Genomic DNA, 25,616 nt, shown 5'->3' on the forward strand with positions numbered 1-25,616 from the left:
ATATATATATATATATATTATTTTTTTATATTTATTTTTGTTATCACCTAACATTTTATGAGATTTTCTAAGTGGATTAAACAAATCTAACCATATATATGAATCATTCATATATTTGTTCAACGATTATAATAATATATAATGGACAATTTTTTCAATACATAAATTAAACTAAGGTTTAATGGCCAATTTTGTCCCTAGTTTTGTTGACAAATTTAAAATTTTTAGTCAAATTAGTTTATTCCGTAAAATAGAAACAAACAGCGTTAAGGGTTTGATGATTTGGCAGAAGACATGTTATTTTATAGATATATTTATGGTGGCGTGTTAGTGAATGGGTGCAGAGATGAAATTTAAAGGTGCATTTGATATTTTCTAAGCGAGGCCCAAGCCTTTTGGGATTTCTTTTTTTTTTTCTTTTTCAAAAATGAAGGTCTCTTCTCCACCTTCATTAGCGGCAGCTCTGCCCTCCGCATGACTAACGTCGTGCCTTTCTTTGGACGACTAAAACTGTCACCAGCGACACCGATCGTTGCTAGAGACATCGCCAGCCACTACAGTGTTCCTCCCTTCGTGTGCACTTGATGACGCCACTGTTGCTTCCATTAGGTTCCGATTCTGAGTAAAAGTCGTCGACGACGACGTCGCCGTCCTACGGAGCAAATCGCGTGTTTCTCCTCTTCGAATCGCAAACACAAATCGCAAGTCGTCTTGTGCTCTAATTCCTTTGCTTCACTTCAGCCTTCGATAGCATCACTGTCGATACCAATCAAAATCACTAGCGGCATCGCCTTCGTTGCTGTCTCGTAATCACTGTAACTTTGATCGAGATTCGAAACATCGCTGTCACTCTTCTCCTTCTTCCACTCAACTCAATATTTTTACTTTATCCTATCTCTTTTTTATTTTAATTTTTTTCCTGTTTCAAGATTTGTTATATTATGTATTGGTCTAGATTTGCTTTCCGTGTAGAATTAAGAGAAGAACATTTTCCTCTTCAATTGAATATTTGAGGTTTTGGAAATCAAATCTACAAAGTAGTGGTAACTCTATTAGATAACATTTTTTCTTTCCTTTCTTATTTTGTTACTTTAATGATTTATAGATAACATTTATATTCTCGACTTCTATTTTTTATATCTTCATGCTCTGTGTTTGGCTCATGATCCACTAATAATTGTTTGGCCACACCCTTCTTGCATAAGACAACCCTGGAATCCCCAATGTTGGCTACTATTAACTTATGACAATTGACTAATATGGTTGTAAATGCAGTTGAACCTCCTCTACCTAATTCACCCGACATCTCTAAAATATTAGAATCAGTTTTTACTGTAAGCTCTCTTGACAGCATCTGCAGTCCAGAAGTCAGGCTACACAAGACAAAAAATGATTGAACTTCTATAACAAATAGTAATCATATTCATTTGTGACGGCGGAGAACGGCGTGACGAAGTGAAAGGCGTAAAGGTAAGGGATGGTCATATCTGGGATGTTGATTAATGTCCCATTGCTCTAGTTCCCGGTGAACCAGTACGAAGCAGTGCCATTAAAGACGAGCTCGAACTGGCCTAGAAGGATGGTTTTTCAACCATGAGGTGTAAAGCCCCTAGGAAGTACAATACTTTCCATATCAATCTTTACTCTTTCACAATCAACTTCTAATTCACTAACACGTCAACACAAATATATTTATAAAATAACATGTTAGCACTGTTTTTTGTCGAATCATCAAACCCTTAACGCTGTTTGTTTTTATTTAACGGAAGGGACTAATTTGACTCAAAATTTTAAAAGTGAGGATCTATTTCAAACACTTTTAAAACGATGGACTAAATTGAGATTTGTTAACGAAACTGAGGACAAAATTGACTATAAAACCTTAAACTAATCTATTAATAAATTAAACAATTTTGTTACTATTTAGATAAATCTTGCAATACACATCACATACGAGATTGTTCATTCATTATATGAGTACAACAAAAAACATTACACAGGTTTAATAATATATACTAAATAAATCTGTACATACATTGATTAGAAAAGTATAACAAAAAATATAATGAGTCATTTCATACATTTATGAGATAACTTTAAAAATACATATCGAGTATGTACATATAGTGATCAAACTATTACGGTAACATGCATTACATGAATTTGTCAATACTCGTCAAATTATTATTATAACATATATTAAACTAGTTTGTCCATATACTTATTACATTAGTTTAACAACATAAGTTAGACGAGTATCTTCATATATATTATAATACAAATTAAAGACTCAATTAATTATATGATTTGGTGAGTCTTATAATATACATTACATAAGTTTTTTCATATAGTAATAAGACGAGTCTAACAATATTCATTAAACAAATATATCTTTATACAGATCAAGTAAGTCTAACAACACGTATTAAACACGAGCTTGTCAATACATTGATTAGACTAATTTAACCATGCACATTACATATGTGAAAACCCAAATAAAATAGTATTATATATTTTTTTACATTAAAAAGTAAATGGAGATAAAAATTTAATTAAGGTAAAAAAGGTTATTGGGCCCTATGTGGGACAGTTGGCCCATCTCTCTAAGTCAATCTGACCTTAGGAAAGAGCTCAATAGATTCTAATTTTCTGAGCTTCTCTCTAAAAATTTCGAGCCCTAACTCTCTCTGCCTTCTCTCTAAATTTCCAGCTCTTTGAACCTTTCAATCTTGAGTTGGAGGGTGCTCAAACGTTCATCTCAGTGAAGGCTTCCTTTTGAACCGATCACATTTTCGATTGGACCGGTGAGTCAACTTTTCCCTTCTCTGTCTCCAATCTCAAACCTAGAACATGCAATGCTACTGGTTGTATGTTACTAGGGGGTTTTGTTTTTATATTCTTTTTTTGTTTGTTAAATCAAGCTCTAAGAGATGTTACTGTCACCCCTTGGCGGTTTATAGGGTTTGGTTGAGTTCTCATTTGGTGAGACACTGTAAAGGAGAGTTCATGTAAAGGAGAGTTCATGTAAAGGAGAGTTCATGTGAGCTTGGTAATTCGACTATGAGGTAAGGGGAGATAATTATTTTTGTATGAATTTATTTTATACAAATATATGCATGTTGAATGTTAAACTGGTGTGTTCTTGTGAAGTTGTTCTACTATGTTAATTTTTATTGGATAATTATAACTGAGACTGTGAAATTGTGCTTAAATAATTTATGCTTTGGTGTTGAACTGGTACATGTGTCAATTATGTTTGTAAGTGTCTCTGTTGAAATTAATCTGTTTTGGTTGAAATTGTTCTGGTTGGAGGGTTTGGAGGAAGGGCTCTATGATAGCATGTATATGGGCAGGTACTGTTTAAGGTTACTGTGAGGGGAATGGAGATATATATAATTAGGTATTTGATGTCTAGAACACTGTAGGACAGTTTTAATAACTTAGATAATTAAATCATAACTTGTTAAAAGCCTTTCTTTGTTGGTAGGAGGGGACTTAAAAACCTGAGTTGGCACATCCTTGGCCTGGTCCAGTACGTTGTGACTAGTCATATGTGCTAGCGCCAAAGGTGAGTCTGATGCGTTCAGACATCTAAACCCTCTCCGGTGACAAATTGGGAGAAAATAAGATCTCTACTATGATGAAAATTAGACAAGTAGTTTACCAAATAAGAACCATGAAGCATGAGATATATATATATATATATATATATATATATATATATATATATATATATATATATATATATATATATATATATATATATATGAACGTAAACTGGTGCATGGAGGGGATCTCACTCATTTTTCTTCTTCTGTTTGGATTGATTGATGTTGTTTGACTACCAGGATGTATGTATGGTGTTATTGAGTGGTTGTAAAACATATGAATGTGAACTACAATGATGTAATTGAGTATGAAGTGGACATCTCAGGGTGAGATGATTGAAAGTGATGTGTGGGGTGTTGATGTTGTTCTGTATAACTGTATGGAGCTTTGAACTGGTATGTTTATCCCTACACTCGAAGCACTATTCATACTCAGATAGAGGAGAGCAGTGTAAGTGGTGAGAGTAGAGGGAGGTCCTCGTCTATAGTCTCAGAGTTTAGACATAGACAAATTGGGGGATTTACCTTGCATAGTGTTGGGGAGTGCCAGCTGAACTACACAAGTGTAAAGACGACCAATAGTTCGACAGTTATACTAATCCGGACGAGTCATGTTAAGTGTTAGAGTCATGGTTTAATGTGTTATGTATTAACCGTTTTATATATACCAAGCATGATGATTATTAATTGATTGAACAATATGATTACTGCCTGTTTATCTAGCTCACCCTTGCTTCTGTGTTGTGTGCTGTTTGTGTATGTTTTTCTTTGCGATGATCATCCACTTAGATGAGAGCAAATGAGGTTGAGGAAATACCTATGGAGCAAGAGTTGGAGGAGAATGATGCTGTTGCACATTCTGTAGGATTTAGATATCTAAACTCTTGGATGTTAAATACTCAAAACTGTCTGAGTTTAAAACTCTATATTATATTTTGAATGACTGTAATTTCGTACTTAATTGCAAGTTATATTTTAACTGTTCTCTTTATTTGGATGTTGACGCCTATATTATATAATTGTGATTATTATATATTTATGATGTGACAACATAAGCTTATTCAAACAATAACTTATATTTTTAATGAGTTAATTATACATATTTTTTTACTTTTTAGAAAATTGACTTTATTTTTACACATGTTTCTTTTATATATCTTTACAAATTTACAATTTATACTTTTATAAACATGTTGACTTTCTAAATCTATAAATTATTTTTAAATTAACTCAATTCAAAACTTAATTATAAGCTTAAAATGTTTATTATTATTGTTTGACATATAATTCTTTTTAATAAACAAACAAATCAACATTAATGACATACATACACAGGTTTGAAATTAGTGTGTGAAAAAAAACCAAGGTAAATATAGCAAATAATAATAATAAATAAATAAAATAGCATTATTTAAAAAAAAAAATCATACATAATGTCAGGCTATAATTATAAATTATTATACGATAAATTATTAATATTTAAATTAGTTATCATAAAACCGTCCCCATAATTGTTTGTAATTAAATAACTCTATACAACTATTTTACGATGTTAATATATCTACTTGAATTGTTATTTGATAAGTCATAAAACAGAATATATACTTTTTTCCATCTTTTTGAAAACAATTTATATGTATGCATCATTAAAAAACAATTTATAGACATGTATTCAAAATTATTTCTTTAGATAATCGTGGTCTCTTCAATAATGATAATATGTGTTATAAATTTTCTAAAATAACAATAATAATAATAATAACAATAATAAAAAAGAAAATAGACTCCCATCAGATAAACTAGTACAATTATTACTGTATGTACCAAATAGTTGTTATAAAATATTAGACAAATTATTATCATTATACTGTTACAAGAAATACTATTTTATAAGTATTAATATAATTTTAATTTTCTTTTCAAATAAGAACATCAATAAATTACAACTTAATTTTGTTGTTGTTAGAATTCTAACAATTTTTATGAATTTGACAACTATAACATAATTTTTTTTAATTGATTTAAATGAGCGTTGAACGCATAGAATAAGTAAAAAAAAAAGAGGAAATTCTATTTCAGATTAAAATACAAAAATAACATTTTTGTTCAAACACAATAGACCTAAGATGGATAAATAAAGATAATAAAAAAATATAATACTAATACAAATTTATAACAATTGACCAATATAAACTAAACATAAACTACTTTTTGGTGGATTATGAAATTATGGCTGCAATTGCTTTGAAAAGTAGTTCAGACTAATAACAAATTCACCATTACTACAAAACCTGGGTTTGGGTTTGGGCCTGGACTGGGCCAGTATTTGTAGATCGGCGTCGTTTAGGGTGAAGGTTACCGGGAGCATTTTCCAATTTCAATTTGAACTGGGCATGAGCAATAAACCCCAAAATCTCGGTTGTTGGTCTCTTTTACTCAGCAAGTGAAGAAGAGGAGAAAAGAGAAAAGCTTTCCAAAATGTTCAAGCTATCGCGCGTGCTTCATCTCACCTCCACTTCTAGGTACTCTCTGTTACTACCTTATTACTTCAACTATGTACTCACTTTTCCCTTTCTCTTCAATATCGGTTATTGTCTGTACTTGCTATTCCGTTGTTCTTCACAACTTCGTATCAACACTAAATAACAAACATGAAAATGGTCCGTCCCAGAAAAAAAACAGAAGGTTTTTAAAAAGGGCTTTGGAGAATTTTGTGTAAATTGCTTAATGTGGTGTGAATCTGGACACGCCATACCCCAGAGGTAGCTTTCGATAATGTCAGATGAATCTTCGTAGTAACATGGTTAGATGGTTTTAAATTTTACAATTTTGTGAAACAGGCATAGGCTGTTGGAAGTGTTGTCGTCTAGGAATGTTGAAGTGGGAGACTCTCTGTGGGATCGGCGTGATTTTACCCATTCAGCCGGCATTTCTACTTCTACAAATAATTATGCTGCTAAAGGCATTGCTTATACTAGTGTTTATAATTTTGCTACTTGTTGAGGCTGCAACTGAACTTACTGGGCTTTACTTTTACTTTTTATTTTTCTGCTATGAACTTCTCTTGCAGGGTATGCCTCGGATCGTATATTTGCTCCGTATACTGTTTACAAGGGCAAAGCGGCATTCTCGTTGAGTCCTTGTCTTCCAACTTTTACTAAGTTGGATGTAAGATTGCTTTTTTCTTTTAATAATTTTATTGAATGGACATTTTGCGTGCGTTATTAACGCATATGTCATAACTCTGAACTCCACTTGTCTAGTCCGGGACTGTTGTAGTTGATCGACGTGGTTCAATCATGATGACTTTCATGCATTCTATTGGAGAACGCAAATATGACTGGGAGAAGAGACAGGTAATTGTTTTTGCTATCCATTTGCATGGTTATAGGTTACTGGGGTTTTGACCTGTTTTTTGTTTATCTCTCTCATAGTGATTATCTTTTTGTAGAGATTTGCTCTCTCAGCCACTGAAGTTGGTTCTTTGATAAATATGGGCTCTCAAGATTCCTCTGAATTCTTTCATGACCCTTCAATGTTATCAAGGTTGGTTTCATGGATCTTGGATTAGGTTTTGACGGCCAACTAAATATCATCTTAGTGAACTATGATGGGGTTGAATAAAAAGTACATCATCATCAGCTTTTTAGTCAGATTTTCTTTTTATATTTGTATTAATCAAAGATAAATAGCGATGACTGCTTTGTAATCGTATTATGTTGCAGTAATGCTGGTCAAGTAAGAAAGAGCTTATCTATTAAGCCCAATGCAAACAGCAATGGATACTTTGTGTCATTGAGTAAGATTATTATTTTTTTCATTAGTTTTTTTTCTTCTTTTTTGCTGCTTACTCAGATTGCACAATGCACCATGTGTTCTCTCTGATTGTTGCGCCTTCTTTGGCAGATGTTGTCAACAACCTGTTAAACACCAAAGACTACTTCAGTGTTCCTGTCACAGCTGCCGAGTTTGCTGTAATGAAGACAGCTTGCAGTGTATGCCTTTTATCTGCTTAATTTTTCATAAATTCTCAAATTATATTATAGCTTTTATGAGCTGATGAGTTTCTACTTGCAATAATTCAAAAATAAGAATAGAGATGGTTCCTTTTATATCATGAATTTTCTTTCTAGTGTTGGAAAGGACAAAGAAACTAATTATCCCGTCATCTTGCAAGCCTAACATTCCTAATCAACACCATTCTTGTCTTGAACCTTGGTTAATACTAGAGTTGTCAACTTGACCCATAGCTCATTGACCAGTCCTAGCCCACCCCTAAATAAGTCCCCTTTTGGAGAGTCCCTAATTGAGGGGGCCAAGAGAAAGTCCTAGCCCCCAAAGCCCTCTCTCAAGTGGGTTAGCGTCAGGGCTAAGGTGGGCTTGGCCCCACTACAAGGCGAAATGCAGCCGTTGAGTCGGTCCTGACTAAAATTTGGCCGAATTTGTCTGATTCTGCCTCGACCGAATTTGGTCAAATTCGGTTGAGTCTGCCCTGACCTGAATTCGGACCCACCCTTAATTGTCGGTTGAGAAAAGCGGAATTGGGTCAATGGTCATGACTAGTTGGCTTGGGCTGAAGGTCAAGATTGGTGCAACCTAGGACGAAGGTCGAGACTAGTCAATCCTACTAGTGACGAAGGTGGACTCAAGCCGTTCCGGATTGAAGTTTTAGACGAGTCAAGGTCGAGATGGTCCATGGGTTGAAGATCTACTCTAGTCGGTTTTGTTAAAAGTTGAGACACGCCTATTCAAACTGAAAATCGAGACAAGTCAGCCTATACTAAAGAAAGTCCATGTGCTCATAGGGCTTTTTGGTCCAATGAATTTTTTCAATGGAGGGCTTTTTTCTGATTGTGAGTTTTTTTGGTCATAGCCCATGTGGATTAGGGCCAAGCTCTACGGTGAGCCAAATTGACAGCTCTAGTTAATACATCGCAAAAATGCCCTCAATCTTGATTCATCATTTATGGCCCATTAAATTTAGCACATTTCTGATCCAGAATCTAGAAATTGAGAATTGATAGGTTCCTAAACTGGGAACCTAATCAAGAACTCCCTCACAGTCTCACACACCCAGAAAACAGAGAGAAATATGTGGTGAATTGTGTATTATTAACAGAAAAAATAGTGTGTATACAAGATCTAGAGGCATAACCCTCTTCACAGGTCAATGGCCTGTTAACAAACAATGTACTCAAAAACTACCTTCTAACTATCCAAACAATCTATTTATACAATTCCTCTACCTTCTATCCTAATCCCATTTCCCATTATACCCTTATATCCCAAATACCCTATATCCTAACAAGAACTCATGTGGGTTTCTCTTGACATTTTTATTAGCATTCTTGAACTGCCTTTTACACATATGACAACCCACTGTTGCTTTCAGGAGAGGATTCAAATAGTTGATTATATGCTAATTTTTTTTACTGTGGAACTGTCATGTTGGTTTCATTCATAATATACTGTTGGTAAATAGAACTTAAGATTAGTATATATAAAATTGTACTAGTGATTAAACCGGTGAAAATGGCTCATGTTTCACTAGTATAAGGATTGTTGGACCAAATACACACGCACGCACTCAAGGATGAATTCAGACCCTCTACAGTTGGTTTAAAAACTACAAGGATCTTGACCCTTAAAATATTAAGTTTGTTTTGTAGAAGTAGTATAAATAACTGTGTGGAGTAATGAAGGCCGTTAGATCCAAACTGCATGGGATGCAGTTCATTTTTGGACTGCAGAAGATCCATATGCACACCATATTCTATATCCTGCAAGAAAAGAAAAACGCAATGAGGTCAAATAATGATCATTCTACAGGTACATGACATAGAGTGTTAAAGGAAAACGAGGTTGAAGGGATAACCATTGTGTTCCTTGATGCTTGGAAGTTCCACACTGGAAACTCAGTCAATTATAAACGTATATAGAAGCTCAGGGGAGGGAGGGAGATTATATTTGCGAGTCCCTAAATGAAAACTAGGACGGAGGCAAGTCATATCATCCCTTGCTTACATGCTGGCCTTTGTAGTTTGAAACTGCTGTCACATGGCTTAAATAATCCTTCGGATTGAATTCAACGAAACTTGAATTCCATGGTCATCTCTTCCTTTCTTACAACATGTATACTTTTGCACCTTCTTAAGAGTTTTTCCACTTATTAATTTGTATTATAATGCAGTTTGCATTGCCACACATTATGGGTTGGGACCAGATAACTAATCCGCAATCCAGAGGCACAGAATCCAGAGGCACAGTGGGCATTCAACGGAAGGGTGGCTCTCAAGTTTTAGATTTGGAATGGGAAAAATGAATTGCTGCAGAGGAATATGAAATGGATCCTTGTTTGTTTCGCAATTCCATTTGTATATTGTCAATTTGAAGACTAGGATTACTAGTTATCAATTTTGTATATTATAAATGGCAATATTTGATCAGGTGTCAGCAGCTTTTTGCCATTAACCATGTTATTGTGTTGTCATATAACTTGTAAAACCACTCAGGTCTTCTGTCTGGTTTTGAAAATACTATCTGGCTGTTTGAACATCAACAGTCTGATTGCAACACGGACGAATATGAGTCGTCAAGTTAAATGCTAACAGATTTAATAGTTAGTTGATGACTGTGTCCAGTCTTTCCATATCATTGTTATTCCTGGTTAAAAAGATGGCTAATCTTTGTGAGCTTTTGGTATAGAAAATGTAGTTCATTTGATTAAGAATGCTTGAGTTACAAAAAACTATTTGACATATGGTAAGTTCTTATGGATAGAAAATTACTCTGATGTTGGCGAGTTGTGTATGAGCTTTGTTGGTGATTGATTTTTTTTTCTTTTTTACTTGTAAGTCTTTTTTGAAGATTTAATTTTGTCTACATGAAAATTTGGTTAAACTACAAATATGTTTATTCTAACCTTTTTAAAAGGTGAAAAAGGTACATAGTATATCGCTAGAAAGGAAGAGAATATACATAAAGCTGTAGTCTAAGAAAGGTATAGTCTAATCCAAAACTAATATACATAAAAAAAAATGTATTTAACAAAAAATATATCATTTATAATTATGAATTCTTCTTTTTTAGTGTTTGTATTTATTTTTCAAATTTACTTTTTAGATAAAAGTATTTTTTTAAATTAAAAAAGTATTTTATTAATTTTTTCTTTAAATAGTTGTTTTTTTAACTTTAATTATTTTTTAATTGATCATTTTTTAAATTAAACCATTATTTTAATTAGAGCTGTCAAAACGGGTTATCTGACCCAGTTCGGCTCGACCCGGTTTGGCTCACCACAGATTGGTCACTTAGTGAGCCAACTCAACTCGGCTCATTTATTAGCGAGCTAGAAAAATTCGAACTCAGTATGACCCATCACGGGTTGGTGGGTAAACGAGTTGGTTCACTGACTCAATTACAAATTTTTTTAAATAAAAAAAAATTACAAACTTTCTATAATTCAAATCTAAAGAAATTTCACTTCCAAATTTCACTCCCAACATGAGTGTTTAATTAATTTTAAAAATAAGGAATTTAAATAATTTTTCAAGCAAAAACAAAATAATAAGTATTTTTTTATAAAATTAAAATTAAATTTTAATAAAATAAAATTATGTAGGTGGGTTGGTGGGTCAACCCGGTCCACCGCGGGTTCAACCCACATGAGCCGAGTTTAAATGAGTCGGGTTAAAATCTGACTCGCATAAAAAAAATACAATTTTTTCAAACCCAACCTGACTCAAATTTGTGGTGGATCGGGTTGGCCCGTGGGTTGTGACTCATTTTGACCGCTCTAATTTTAGTTGTAAAAGTACTTGCAAAATAAATAAAATTTATTTACATAAATTATAAAAGTGATTTATATTTAATTTTATAATTATGATAGTAATAAGAATAATTTTATTATCATAAAAAAGAATGAATACACATATATGTATTTTTATTAGAATTAAAAATAAAATAAAAATATCTAGCCTTTTCTGAATATTTCATTTCACACGCAATTCCAAGTATAATTATGTGGTTATAAATGAAGATTAGATAACCCTTAAGCTCTTAATGGACAATCTTTACCTATTGTAGAAGGTATAGTTTGTTGTTAATTTCAGTCAACATATCAACATCCAACATAATGGGTGCATGGAGAAATTTGACAGGGTACAGAGCAACTTGTAAGCTTACCATTATTACTTTAGGACTGAGATGGAATGTTTTAGTGGATTGGTCCTTAAAAGCCTAGCCCATATAAGGATGCATAAAAGAACAAAGCAACTTCTTCCTGCACCTCAGTTGAAATTATAGAAATGCAAGAAGAAATGGCCAAGAAGCAAATATAAATATAATATTAAAATCAAATGTTAAATATTTTCTGTTTCTTTTTTATACAATATATATATATATATATATATTTAAAATCTGTAAGAAGTATGAGCATAATTGAAAAAGAAAAGTGGATACTAAAATGGGAGGAAGTTTGCATTAATTAAAACCTTCTTATTCATTATATTTATAAACAAATTAATTATGTTAAAATAACATTTTAATCAATTAACTCAAGTAGTCTGCTTAAGACTTTATAATGTTTTATGTTCAAAGTTGTAGTATTTGGTTTTTAAATAATTTTAAAAAATCAAAGTGATTTATTAAAGTAGACAATTAATATAAAATTTGGACAATAAATTAAATTAGCATGGAATTTTCTAATTTCTATAATTTATCATTTCATTATTTTTATTACTTTTGAAAATTATTCTATTGATACTTATTACTGCATTTTATTTTCATACTTTGCAGTAGCATCAATAGCCAAGATAAATGGAATGAATTTGATTTTGAAAGGTTGAATATAAGAGATGAGTTAGAAATCAATTTAATCTTAAAATGATATTTTTGACAATTCTGTTATATTTTATAAAACACACACACATTGGAACAAATTTAATTGGAGAAAAATTTACTGTACAACTTTTGGAAACACTGAACGTACTAATTTCATACAATAATAAAGAATTGATTGAAGGTAATATTTATCAATGTTAAATTAAATTCTTCAAATTAATTATGATCTTAAACGAATATTGACAGAAAAATATGTTTAAAATTTCGAAATTCCTAAACACAATTGTATTGATAGATAGGATTTTTATCAATCTTAAAATAAATTTTATTGTTCAAGATTTAGAGGTATATATAGTTTTACCTATTGCTTAGAGTTTCCATATCGAGACTAAAGATAATACCAAATTAGGATTAATTTATTATAAAAGGAAACTATCTTTTTAAAATAAATTGCTTTATGCTAAATTTAAAATGCAAATGTACTTCCAGTTTACCATCAAATTAAGCTTTAATATTTAATTTGACAATTTTTTATAAAAGTAAAATAGTTTTACCAAAAATTAACTTTTACATTTTCAAAGAAAAAGAGAGAATATGAAAAGTAATGAATGATAATGTCAATGTAAAATGTATTTTGATATCAAATACCATTGTCGTGTTCATAGCCAAATATCTTTGGATTTCATAAATTTTTACAATCACTTACAATTACAAAATGTTACTTTTTAAAATGATTATATTACCCTCAAAAGTGATTGTAAAAAAACATTTTCCAAAACTGTTTTATGCTAAACATGTACTCAGTTGAGTTCCAAGTTTACCTTTATCAATTAGGAGGAAAAAAAGCTTTAATCTTACAGTGTATTATTTTGAAATACAAAGGGAGTTAAAAAGAACTTAAAATCTTTAAACTCAGGCATATAATTCTCACAATAATCATTCCATTGGTTGTAAAGAAAGAAAAAGAGAAAACAAAATTAATATTAGATGAAAGTGATTCAATATCTCTGACCATTTCCAATCGTGTTTATGCATGGATATACATACATGCGTCCAGAAAATCCTTCATGACTTATTGGCTACAACAGAAATACATTTTCCTTTCCCTTCCAAAGGAAACAAAATAAAAAGGTGAAAGCAGAAACAAGAATGGAAATGGCTGCTGCCGAAGAACAATAATTCTATATTTACGACGCAAAGAATCTAAGACATCACTTAAACCTGAACGAACTCAAAACAATACTACGTAAGTGCTTGAAAACGAAAAATGTGGTAGGTTATGATGTGATCACGGGCACTGAGGACTGTTACCTGGGCCACCATAGTAGAAGTACGTGCCCCATTCATTACTATAGGAGCTCTTGATGTCATAACAGTTGGTGTTCTCAGCTAGGGTTAAGATGTTGTGCACCGAGCTAAGACTATTGTCGGTGTCTACAATCTCAAGGTTACGAAAATAACTTGCTTTTCCAAAACCATCTCCGGCAAAGTGCCCAGATCCCATTTGGGTGGAGGTGTGTTGCCCGTTCGCACGTGTGTTCACCACTTCGCCACCCCACTCCACCATGGTCGCATGTGTGGCCAAGTGTGTGAATAACTCCACTGGCCAATACCCCACCAGTGTGCCATCGCCGAAACTCATCCACCAGTTCCCTATTTTCGGGTCCTGATATTGGTGTTACAAAAGAAAATGATGAAGAACACTGAAAAGTTTAGCATGTAATTTGCATGTGGAAGGAGAAACACGAACCTTCCAAACGAGGATGGTGATGTCGTATTGGTTAGAATCGTAGGATGAAATGGGAGAAATGGCAGCTCCAATGGCTATTCTGCTGTTTGTTTGCACAAAACCAGCACAGAGAAGGTTATAGCATCCTGTTGCCTGATATGAATCACTCTGCATAATCCACAAAATCATCACTCTCACAAATTTTTTGCATCTAAACATCATTATGATAAATCAGAATAGAAAATCTCTGGAGTGGTTAATAAAATGATTATAGTGTGATTAAGGGAGAGATGCTGACCGTCCAGTAAGTGAATAATCTTGGCCTGGTGTCACCATAAAGCTCCGGACTGACCTGACTAGTAGAAGAATCAAAGCTTTAGATACAAGCATTTGTTAATTGTTAATTAATCTACATTATAATATAATTAACCTAATAATCAAAGCTTGAATACCTGCCATCCAGCTTCAATGCTGTTGAGATCTGAGCCATCGAAGGAACCAGAAAGAATCCAAATCTGAGACAGACTAAATTCGTTCACCTCTTGGATAGAAGGTTCCCACACATTTATTGTTGCCTTTGCCCCATACACCTCCTCTGCTGATCCTGTGTATGCGATTGCATGCTGCATCATACACCCACTAAATCATTATATAACTCATTCCTTTCCATCAAACTAGTACTACTTTCCCAATTTCTACATAACAACATAATATATGATTATTTAAAATATATACGTTTGAATTAAAAACTAAAAAAGATGTAACAAATAACTCACAAGTTTATATATCATAAAATTAAAAAAAAGGTGAAAAGTTAAAATTTTAAACCTTTATCCTAAATCGAACCCCTTTGCCAATACATAATAGGAAATTAAAAAAAAAAAAAACTGATTGTAAATGCTTTGTGGTCCCGGTCAAAATCTAGAAACGTATTGTAACAATGACATTAATTGCCAACTCTTGTATATTTATGATGAATTAAAAAAAAATTACTTGTTTTTATAAACTATTTTCTTTTACAGCTTTTCTTCTAACCGTGTTGGAGTTTCACTATAATATTTAGAATTGTGAAGTGAAAAAAATTAAATGAATAAAAAAAGTTTTAAATGATAAATAGATAAATAAAAACAAAAGGAGGAGTGTTGTGTTTTGTAATATAAGTATCAAGCATTATACAACATAATCCGTGTTGGTAGAGACAGATAGACTTATTCCTTAAATTGAAAGCGTATTTACAGCATTAGAATATTTAACAATAATGTTGATTAAAATAGCAGTGCAATTTAATGTTATGCATTTATTATAAGGTGAATTAAGTAAAAGTTATTAAAATTTATTGTGAGTGTGAAAGTCAACAAGTTTATTAAATTAATGATTTATGGTTAAGGTATAATGTAAATATAAAAATAGAAGTAAAAGGTACCTCATGGCCGTTACCGGAGACAACATCGGGGGCGTCGCTGCGTGCGAGAGAGAAACGTCGTCGTTTCTTTCCAAAGTCAAACAAAGACTTTGCTCTCAACACGTCATGCACGGTGCTCCGCCGTATGGGAACGGTTCCTTTTGGACACAGCGTCCCATTTTGGTGCCACTTTTGCATTCCCATTCCCATTTCACTCTTTTCCTTCACCTTCATACCCTTTGGCATCTCACTTGGCACTCTCTGTTGCATTCATGCTCATTCAAACATCTAAAAGAATAACCAAAATTTTCTCTTTCAATTTCAATGAATCTAAGAAGGTACCTGGATCTTGTGATTCTTCAAAAGGGGGTGATCTAAAGCCGGTTGCTTTCTTTTGTGGACACAGTCTATGAGATCACCATCTGGACTCTGAAAAAAACATTCATGAATAGAAATTCATCAATGGAGCATTGTAATCATAGCAAAAAAACAACATTTTTGCAACAGCATTTGAACCAATCACACATGCATAGACATGAATAATTAATTTACCTGTATGGTGAGGAGAGGGATCTTGTTAATGTTGTCCAAGTGTCTCTGAATCCTTTGGAGTCTCAAACTGCTAAATTTCCTGTCAGTTGTGTAGTTAAGGTTGGTGGATTCAACCTGAACCGTTAGTAGAAGGAGGAGCAAGAAGAAACGAAGAAGAGTAAGAGTGGCCATAATTTGTGTTTTGAGTGTGAAGAAAGAAAATGGGTAAAGAGGAGAAGCATTACTGGGAAAGAAAAGAGCAGAAAGGAAAAGTGAGTTTCATGGGTATTTCCATATAGCAGACAGAAAGAGAAGGAGAAAGAAAGAGTAGTGGTAATTAAGGGAGGGTAAAGATTATGATGATATTGTTTTCTCTCTCTTTCTTAATGGTATTAATGGTGAGGAAGAAGTGGTGGGTGGGGTTAATTAAGGTGGTGGTCAGAGAGGGTCTTGGACTTTCAGCATCAAGATGATGATTGTTTGCATTTGATTCATCATCTACACATTTACACATACACTTGTTATGCACAAACGTTGAAGCAAATTAAGGATGAAATTGCAGTGTTCAAATTCGAAATATTGAAAGCAATATAAAATGGCAGACCTACTACCCAACTGAAAACAAAGCCCTTTTTATTGCACTTCTTCAATGTGCATCTGCCACCATATACTTTGCCATTAATGTTTCCCTTCAAACAAACCATATATTAATGTCTTCTCTTCTTTCACTCTACTACTGCTCTATCTCTTTGCTTATCTTGTTTTCTGAATCATCAAATTCAATAAATAAAATATAAACTGACTAATCAATTCAAGTGGGCACTCATATGTGGAGAGGTGTGTTATTATTCGTACGCCGAATGCCCTAGTGTTATATTTTATATTTAACTCGTAAAATCATAAGATTTTACTATATTATTTTTTAATTCGAATATCTTATATATCTATAATAAAATTATTAAAATAGTCTAATTATAAAATCGTAAAAATTATTATTAGAATCGTTTAACAAAATCATAAAATCATACTGATTGTAGTTTTTACTTTTGATAGATAGGTTTAGTTTAAATAAAATTTAAATTTAATTCAAATTAATGTGATTAAAAATTTATCTTGTTGTGTGGGTTATCAACTAGGTACAACACTAAAAAATAATATAATAAAAGTTTTCATTTCTTTTTGTAGCTGCAAGGCCTTTTTTATCTACACATTACATATGAATATAAAATATAACACTTGGAGTACTGTAATCCTTTTATATAATATTTAAAAACAATAATTTTTACAACTTTATTTTCAGCAAATTTAAAGAGATTACCTTTTTTCTTTGTCAACCAACACTCTTACTTGAACACCATTACAACACTCTTACAAGGTCAATGGCCTAACAACTATAAATTTATAGCATTTTTCTTTGCTGTTACAGTTAATACAATCTATAAACTATCCTAGGACACCAAATATCCAATAGTCTTGTAACATTGTAGATCATTAACATTTAGTTCGACTTAGTTTGCAATATTTCTCATTGTTGTTTGAATAGTATAAATAGTTAAACTCCTTTATTTCTTTATCTCCTATATACTACAACAATTCTCCTATCGTGTTTATTCTTTTGAGAGTTCCCACCATGGTAGTTGACTACACTTGCAAACCAGAAACCCCCAAGCAATCTCACCTGCAAGAGAAAAACCACCAAGCAACCCCACATATAATCCTTTTAAGTTTTTTATTTAAGTCCATTACTTTAGACCTTGGCTACATACCATACCATCTTAACTAATTCAGAATTTCTTAAACCTTGAACCTCATTTTCTACACATTTCCAGGAAACAACCTTTAGATCTCTTGGAAATAGGATCTATGTTCTTCCATAACCTTTGTTATCTCACCAATTTTGCTTCGTAAGGTTTTTAGTCATTGAATAGGACATTGGTACTGGTTAGTGTATGAAAATGTGACAGAAGAGATTTTGTGTTTGATCCACAACCAACATTGTAGAGAGGGTCAACATACACATATGTCTTCACAATGATAAGATATTGTCCGCTCTAGGCAAATGTCTCACGAATTTGCTTTTGGTTCCAAACCAAAAAGTCATGCATCTATTCTTTTTATATGATGTGAGACTTTGTTTGTATCCTAACAATACTCAGTATCTCTTGTTCTCCACCTCTCATGATTCATCTGGTTGTCTGTCACCGGCTTCCTGTTAGGGTTTCACCTTACTATGGAGGGACATACTCGTTTGAACCGGTCACTAATCATCAACTCTGATACCATTTGTAGCGAGAGTCAACATACACATAGGTCTCCACAATGATAAGATATTGTCTGCTCTAGGCCAAACCCTCACGAATTTGTTTTTGGTACCATTCAAAAGGTCTCTTATAAATGGAAGTATATCTCTATATAAATTCATGTACATCTCTTGTTTTTATATGATGTGAGACTTTGTTTGTATCCTAACAAAAATATCCATTGTATCAACCTTACATTACCTAAATAATATACCATTAATACGATTCCGCATTGTCCAAATAATTGCTAACTATACTACCTTTTAAACATTGTTTTGTTTTCTATTTAGAATCAATAGGTAGAATTGTTAAAAGTTTGTTTGTGGTAGGTTATGATGCATTGAACTTATACCCACCACCTATGACATTGTTACCAAATTTCCTTTGATACAAGACGACTACAAAATAAGTGTATGACAATTTCCTCAGTTTGTTTACATAACTCACAAGAATTACTTTGTGCCCTACACCTCTATGTAGTATGTTGTCCTTTGTTGATATCTTATTCAATAGGACTCTCCATTCAAAATGTTGTGCAATCGAAAGAGCTTTCAAACTCAAAAAAATTAAACAATTGAGTGTTTTCCCCTACTGAAACATTTTATAATATATTGTATGCAGACCTTACTATAAACATTTTGTCCTCATCTTCTTTCCAAGCCTAAGTATTTTCCTTTTCACTATTAAATATTTTGGTTTGTTATAATTTGCATTAATTCTTCATCTTTCGAGACATATTCTAGACCCACATTCTTTCTCTCCATTCACCTAGTTGTCTAATCATTTTTTTCTTACTACTTCATATGGTAAACAATTGAGAAAAGCTACTACTAATAGGAATTTGTTATACTTAAGTCTTTCCACCACCATGATGCATGCATTACTCTATTATACTCATTTAAGTTTCTTCATGATCCATACTTAGAGTTTAAGATCTCCTTCCATAATCCCTTATTTTTCACACTCATTCTCCATTTTCATTTTGCTAATAAAGTTATATTAAACTTTTCCCTGTCTCTAATTTCTAGCTCATCCTCAACCTTTGATTATATAATTTTTCTCATTTTATCCAAGCTATCTTTTGATCCTTTGAACTTCATATCCTCACAAAAAAAATTTATTTATATTTTCTTGATCATTTGACAAACACACTTTAGTGATATGAAAAATTATAAGTAAAAATAAATGTTCCGCTCTTCCATAGATAGCTTATGTCTTTAAACGATGCATAAAAGTAAACCGAAAAAATAACTTTGTATTTGTTTTTAAAAGATGGATTAATCTGTACATAATTTTAATACTATTAATTAGTGTTTATTTTCTCTTCTTCTACTGAGACAGCTGACACTATTCTTTGAAGATTTTCCTTATAATGCATTTTAGTTTCTTTCCATATCTCACATTTTTTTCCCCCAAAAGATGTGTTGAAGAAGTGAGGAATCTTTATACCCTGTAATGGCATCGCAAGTAAGAAAAATGTTTGTAAAATTCTACATGCTAATAAATTCAAAGTTAATTAAATTTTAAACTTATTTAGATATTTTTAATTAAATTCTTATTAAAAATTAATATTATATTAAATATATCATTGTTTTAGTTCAATCATTTTCATTTGATTTTGTAATCTTAAGAATATGATTACAAAGTTCGAGAATAATAAAAATAAATATCTAAAATCTTAATTATTTTTGTAAAAAATAATTTTATTTTTTAAATTAAATAATAAAACAAAATAAAATAAGTATTCCACATTTTTTTTAGTGTCTAAGTTTATGATATTATTATTAAGATTGCAAAATAAAATAATTATATATTGACAAAGACTTAGTTAACAAAATATAAAGATTTTGGACATTTCATCAAACATAATCTCTTAATAAAAACCAAGTAAAAATGTTTAGATTTATAAAAGACAAAAAAAAATTATGTTATTTTTTATTTTTAACATGGAGAGATGTCATGTTAATGAAAGTAAAAGAACTGGCCAGCACTGTTGCATTTGGTATGTGGCCCAGCCCATATTAGTTTGCCACTGACGGGGTTTAGAATAAACCACAGATGCCACGCAAGCAGTCTTATGTGCGCGATATGAGAGCGAAAAGAGAGAGAACAGAGCTTCTTGAAGGTTCCAGTAGAAGTAGAAGCAACGATGGCGTCCGCGTAAGCTGAGCGTCGCAGAGGCAGCTATGGACGACGGTGTAGAAGGGAAAAGGAACGAGCACAACGTAAGAGGTAAGAAAAATACCGTCTTTTATTATTCTGTGATTACTTTGAGAGTTCTTACAAAATGATAGTGATTTTCTTTCTGTATTGAAAACCATAAAGAAAACAAAGGGGAGAACTCTATTTATAGAGCTCTGTCAAACTAACAACTAAACTACTAACAGTAAAACCTAGTATAACAGAAATGGTTACTGTCTTTATGACAGTAAAGAATTAGTTTCAATCCTAATAGCCTCCCCTCAAGCTGGACGATGGATGGTCGTCAGTCCAAGCTTGGGAATAATCGATCTGAATCTGACGCGATGAGGGAACTTTGTGAAGATATCAGCTAACTGTTCGTCGGAGCGCACGGGAAGAAGGTTTAGGAGTTGTTCTTGTACCTTTTCACGAACCACATGACAGTCAAGCTCAATATGCTTGGTCCGTTCATGAAAGCTCTGATTGTGAGCTATGTGTCTGGCTGACTTGTTGTTGCAATATAGGGCCGGGATTCCTGACTCTTCTACTTGAAGGTCATGTAGTAGATAATTGAGCCACTGTATCTCGCATACAGTGGCTGCAAGTGCTCTATATTCAGCCTCAGTAGATGATCTGGAGACAGTTCTCTGCTTCTTAGATTTCCATGAAATGAGAGAAGATCCAAGAAAAATGCAGAATCCTGTTGTGGATCTTCTGGTGTTGGGACATGTGGCCCAGTCTGAATCACTGAATGCCTTTAGTTGCATAGGAGAGTCAGCAGGGAAAAACAACCCCTCAGATGGCTTAGATTTGATGTACCTGAGAATATGTTGGATGGCCCGAAAGTGGTAATCAGTAGGTGATTGAACAAATTGACTGAGTAAATTAACTGAAAAGTACAGGTCAGGTCTAGTGTTTGTGAGGTATAATAACTTCCCTATTAGCCTTCTGTAAGGGCCCGGATCATCTAGATAGCTGTCCAATTTGTATAAGGAACTTGTGTCACTAAGAAATGGAGTAGATGAAGGCTTACAACCCAACATTCCTGTGTCTTCCAGTATATCTAGAGCGTATTTCCTTTGGCATAGGTGGATCCCTCTTTTAGATCTAGCTACTTCCAATCCTAGGAAGTATTTGAGTTCTCCTAGGTTCTTTATTCGGAACCTGTTATGGAGAAGTTCCTTTATGTGGTTGATCTCCATCATGGAATTCCCTGTTAACACAATATCGTCTACATACACAAGAAGGGCAGTAAAGCTAGTAGGTGTTTTCTTAGTAAATAAAGAGTGATCAGATTTAGATTGAACAAACTTGGCAGTTATCAGGAAGGAAGAAAGTTTTTCAAACCACTGCCTACTGGCTTGTTTTAAGCCATATAATGACTTGGTTAACCTACAAACCTGTCCTTCATTGTATGTGTTTAGTCCTGGGAGTGGTTCCATGTAGACCTCTTCATTAAGGTCTCCGTGCAGAAAGGCATTGTCTACATCCAGTTGATGTAGAAACCAACTGTTGGAAGCTGCTAGAGCAATAAGTAATCTGACCGTGGTGAGTTTGGCCACAGGGGAAAATGTGTCCAGATAATCTATGCCCTCTTGTTTCGTATAACCTTTAGCCACTAAACGAGCTTTGTATCTCTCAATACTGCCATCTGCTTTGTACTTCGTTTTGTACACCCACTTGCAGCCTATTGTATTTTTCCCTGGGGGCAGTTGAGTTAGGACCCATGTATCATTGTCTTGCAGAGCTTTAATTTCCCTTTGCATGGCCTCTACCCATTCATTCATCCTTTTCGCATCATTGTATGATGTGGGTTCCTTGTTTCCAGTGACTGCCATAGTGTATCTCAAATGTTTCTCTGAAAGATTATCACAACACAATACATCAGAGATAGGATAGGGTGTTTTAAAGCAGTTTTGAATAGATGAGGATTGATTCACCTGGTGGATATAATCTTTCAAGTATGTAGGAGTTCTTCTGGGTCTGTCAGACCTTCTCTGCTGTTGATTCTCCTGGCTGGTTTCTGCATCATCACTGTCATTTTCATCATCATCAGGGAGCTGTTCTCCTGAGTGTTCTGCTGCTGTTGGATCAACAGCATTCAACTCGTCATGTCTGCCATCACCAATGTGATATTGGTCCTTTAAGAGATCATTTAAAGCATCAGCCTTGTCTCTTTCAGTGTTACATTCTTCTCTGCTGCCTGGCACCTCCTTGTAGGGAAAAATGTCCTCATGAAAAATAACATTTCTGCTTATGAGGAGTTCTTTGGTATTTATGTCAAGCAAGATGTACCCTTTTACACCATATTTGTATCCTAAAAAGATACCTTTTCTGGCTCTAGGATCGAGCTTACCCCTGTTATTCTCAAGAGTTGAGGCAAAACATAAGCTGCCAAAGGTTTTGAGGTCTAAGTAGGTGGGAGGCAACTTGTAGAGAAGTTCATGAGGTGTTCTGTGATTAAGAGTGACAGTGGGCAGCCTGTTTATTAGATAAACAGCATGCCCAACTGCATAGGACCAATAAACGTTAGGCAGATTGGATTGAAAGAGTAGGCTACGGGTCACATTTAGGATGTGTTGGTGCTTTCTTTCAACAACAGAGTTTTGTTCTGGGGTCTCAACACAACTCTTTTGATGGTTGATCCCATGCATGTTGTAGAAGTCCACACAATTAAATTCAGGGCCATTATCAGATCTAACGGTTTTGATAGATTTGTTAAACTGATTCTTAATCTTAGTAACAAAATTTTGCAATAATATTCTAGTTTGACCCTTATTGTTCATTAGAAAAATCCATGTGTGTCTACTGTAATCATCTACTATAATGAGGAAATATTTATGACCATGCACAGAAACAATATTAAGAGGGCCCCAAATATCACAATGCACAATGTCAAAACAGTCAGTGGTGGCAGAAATACTCTTAGGGAAAGATAACTTTCGTTGCTTAGCATAATGGCAAGTGTCACAAACAATATTGGTATCAGTTTTAACATAGGGAAAGTTCTCAGATATGTATTTCATCACCTTGTCACCTGGATGGCCTAATCTACAGTGCCATAGGTTTACATCAAGATTTTTAAAAGAAAAAACAGCTTTAGCAGTGCATCTTTGATCAGATTTAGGAGAAACTTGCAGGTAATAGAGTCCCTTCCAGGAATTAGCACATCCAATCATCTTCAATGTATGATTCTGCTTTATCTGGCAAACCTTAGAGAAAAAAGTTAGACTGCAATCTAGGTCCTTAATGAGACTTTGAACAGAGATCAAATTAAAGCAAAATTCAGGAATATAGAGAACATTAAAAATAATAAAATCTTTGGAAAATTGCACTGTTCCAGCGTGTTCAGCAGTTAGGATAGAATTGTTTGGCAGTTTCACAGAAATAGGTTTAATTTTATAGAAGGTCACAAAATTTGTTTTATCATGTGTCACATGATCTGTGGCACCAGTGTCAATAATCCAAGAAAGGGTACCTTGTTTGTGTTGGGTGTCACTTCTTTGGACCTAATTAACCTTGTGAGGGGGCTCATCGATTTTGTCCATCATTTTGAGAAGTTTATGCATTTGCTCAACCGTGAAGGACTGGAAAATGTCCTTACTGCTTGCTTGATTTGTGCTCTGAGCATCTCCAGGTTCAGTGGAAGTGCTGGTCTGGCAGGCATTTGCAGAACCCCAGTCAGCTGTCTTGTTTTGGTTGTTGTCCCCTTTCTTGTACCAAGGAGGGTATCCATGTTTAGAATAGCACTCATCTATGGTGTGATTCATCTTGTTGCAAAAGGAGCATTGTTTCCCATGATTAGGATTCCTACCCCTTCCTCTACCTTGACCACGAAATCCAAAACCTCTTCCTTGGCCCTTCCACTCGCTGTTCTTATCAGTGGTGCTTGCCAGAATCTTGACCTCGGGAGAGGTATTTTTCTCTTGTCTCTCTTGCTGCATAATGAGAGAGAAGACCGGATTGATATTAGGTAGAGGATCCATTAGTAGAATTTGTGTCTTAACAGTGCTGTAGGAGTCATTTAATCCTTTCAAGAAGCATATTACATGTTCCATTTCCCTGTATTTCAGGGAGATTCTTGAAAGATCACAACTACATGGAATTTTACATGTGCAAGTAGGAATGGGTCTTAAGAATTCCAACTCCTCCCATAGGATTTTCAAATCAGTAAAGAACTGACTCACTCCCCTTTCTCCCTGTTTGATAGAATGTATATCCTGTAATAAATCAGAAATCTTGAAATAGTCTCCTTTGGAGAATCTTTCTTTCAGCTCATCCCATAATTCCTTGGCCTCTTCAACGTATATGACACTCTCAGCAATCTGTGGGGAGAGTGTCTTTGTAATCCAGGATAGTATCATTACATTGCACCTTTCCCATGCATCAAACAGTGGATCAGTTTTCTGGGGTTTCTTTATGGACCCATCAATAAACTTTGTTTTATTCTTGGAGAGCAAAGCTCTCCTCATGCTTATGCTCCATGAGGAATAATTGTTTTTGTTCAGAGTCTGGGCAATGAGAGTGAGACCTGGGTTCTCACCAGGGTGCAGATAGTAGGGGCTGGATGGGTTGTTAGCTTCAGCTGGGTGTAGGTAGCAAGAACTGGGTGGATCGGCTGATTGATCCATGAGAGAGAGATTCCAAGAAACAGCCCAAGAAGATACCAAGATTTGAACCAGAGGCAACGGAAGCAGAGCAGGTACTAGACCTGATCTGATACCATAAAAGAACTGGCCCAACACTGTTGCATTTGGTATGTGGCCCAGCCCATATTAGTTTGCCACTGACGGGGTTTAGAATAAACCACAGATGCCACGCAAGCAGTCTTATGTGCGCGATATGAGAGCGAAAAGAGAGAGAACAAATCTTCTTGAAGGTTCCAGTAGAAGTAGAAGCAACGATGGCGTCCGCGTAAGCTGAGCGTCGCAGAGGCAGCTATGGACGACGGTGTAGAAGGGAAAAGGAACGAGCACAACGTAAGAGGTAAGAAAAATACCGTCTTTTATTATTCTGTGATTACT

The 25,616-nt window shown here is 33.9% G+C and overlaps 3 protein-coding genes and 1 long non-coding RNA gene across 5 annotated transcripts; 2 read left to right on the forward strand and 2 right to left on the reverse strand.

The window, feature by feature from the left end:
- The first annotated feature begins 2,657 nt into the window (after positions 1 to 2,657).
- LOC108345485 (uncharacterized) lies at positions 2,658 to 4,588 on the forward strand. The gene is made up of 3 exons (XR_001833676.2): positions 2,658 to 2,804; positions 2,961 to 3,065; positions 4,398 to 4,588. It is a non-coding gene; the product is annotated as an uncharacterized LOC108345485 (long non-coding RNA).
- Positions 4,589 to 5,879: 1,291 nt separating this feature from the next.
- LOC108343725 (single-stranded DNA-binding protein WHY2, mitochondrial) lies at positions 5,880 to 10,236 on the forward strand. 2 transcript variants are annotated; one of them, XM_052879447.1, is made up of 9 exons: positions 5,880 to 6,130; positions 6,280 to 6,370; positions 6,449 to 6,570; positions 6,679 to 6,776; positions 6,872 to 6,964; positions 7,060 to 7,154; positions 7,334 to 7,407; positions 7,515 to 7,603; positions 9,799 to 10,236. In XM_052879447.1, exons 2-9 carry the CDS (start codon positions 6,336 to 6,338, stop codon positions 9,928 to 9,930), a joined length of 738 nt encoding a protein of 245 aa, XP_052735407.1. In that variant the 5' UTR covers positions 5,880 to 6,130; positions 6,280 to 6,335; the 3' UTR covers positions 9,931 to 10,236. The 2 variants fall into 2 exon arrangements, with proteins under 2 accessions (XP_052735407.1, XP_017437558.1); XM_017582069.2 differs by lacking the exon at positions 6,280 to 6,370 and having other exon boundaries at positions 5,884 to 6,130.
- Positions 10,237 to 13,432: 3,196 nt separating this feature from the next.
- Positions 13,433 to 16,673, reverse strand: LOC108344819 (uncharacterized). Its single transcript, XM_017583322.2, has 7 exons — positions 16,133 to 16,673; positions 15,923 to 16,009; positions 15,602 to 15,841; positions 14,631 to 14,801; positions 14,477 to 14,530; positions 14,200 to 14,346; positions 13,433 to 14,115 (listed from the first exon to the last, which is right to left on the reverse strand). Exons 1-7 carry the CDS (start codon positions 16,301 to 16,303, stop codon positions 13,738 to 13,740), a joined length of 1,248 nt encoding a protein of 415 aa, XP_017438811.1. The 5' UTR covers positions 16,304 to 16,673; the 3' UTR covers positions 13,433 to 13,737.
- Positions 16,674 to 24,101: 7,428 nt separating this feature from the next.
- Positions 24,102 to 25,223, reverse strand: LOC108344324 (uncharacterized). Its single transcript, XM_017582782.2, has one exon. It carries the CDS (start codon positions 25,221 to 25,223, stop codon positions 24,102 to 24,104), a length of 1,122 nt encoding a protein of 373 aa, XP_017438271.2.
- Between the last annotated feature and the right edge of the window lie 393 nt (positions 25,224 to 25,616).

This window comes from Vigna angularis, chromosome 6 (assembly GCF_016808095.1).
Source record: "Vigna angularis cultivar LongXiaoDou No.4 chromosome 6, ASM1680809v1, whole genome shotgun sequence".
NCBI classification, from domain to species: Eukaryota; Viridiplantae; Streptophyta; class Magnoliopsida; order Fabales; family Fabaceae; genus Vigna; species Vigna angularis.

Coding starts and splice junctions, on each gene's coding strand:
- LOC108344324 (XM_017582782.2), bottom strand. CDS start 25,223: ATGGATCAATCAGCCGATCCACCCAGTTCTTGCTACCTACACCCAGCT.
- LOC108343725 (XM_017582069.2), top strand. CDS start 6,087: ATGTTCAAGCTATCGCGCGTGCTTCATCTCACCTCCACTTCTAG. Junction 6,965..7,059: donor ATGACTGGGAGAAGAGACAG/GTAATTGTTTTT, acceptor ATCTTTTTGTAG/AGATTTGCTCTCTCAGCCAC. Junction 7,408..7,514: donor TGGATACTTTGTGTCATTGA/GTAAGATTATTA, acceptor CTTCTTTGGCAG/ATGTTGTCAACAACCTGTTA.
- LOC108344819 (XM_017583322.2), bottom strand. CDS start 16,303: ATGGCCACTCTTACTCTTCTTCGTTTCTTCTTGCTCCTCCTTCTACTA. Junction 16,010..16,132: donor TCCCTCTCCTCACCATACAG/GTAAATTAATTA, acceptor TGTTTTTTTCAG/AGTCCAGATGGTGATCTCAT. Junction 14,531..14,630: donor GCATTGAAGCTGGATGGCAG/GTATTCAAGCTT, acceptor TCTACTAGTCAG/GTCAGTCCGGAGCTTTATGG.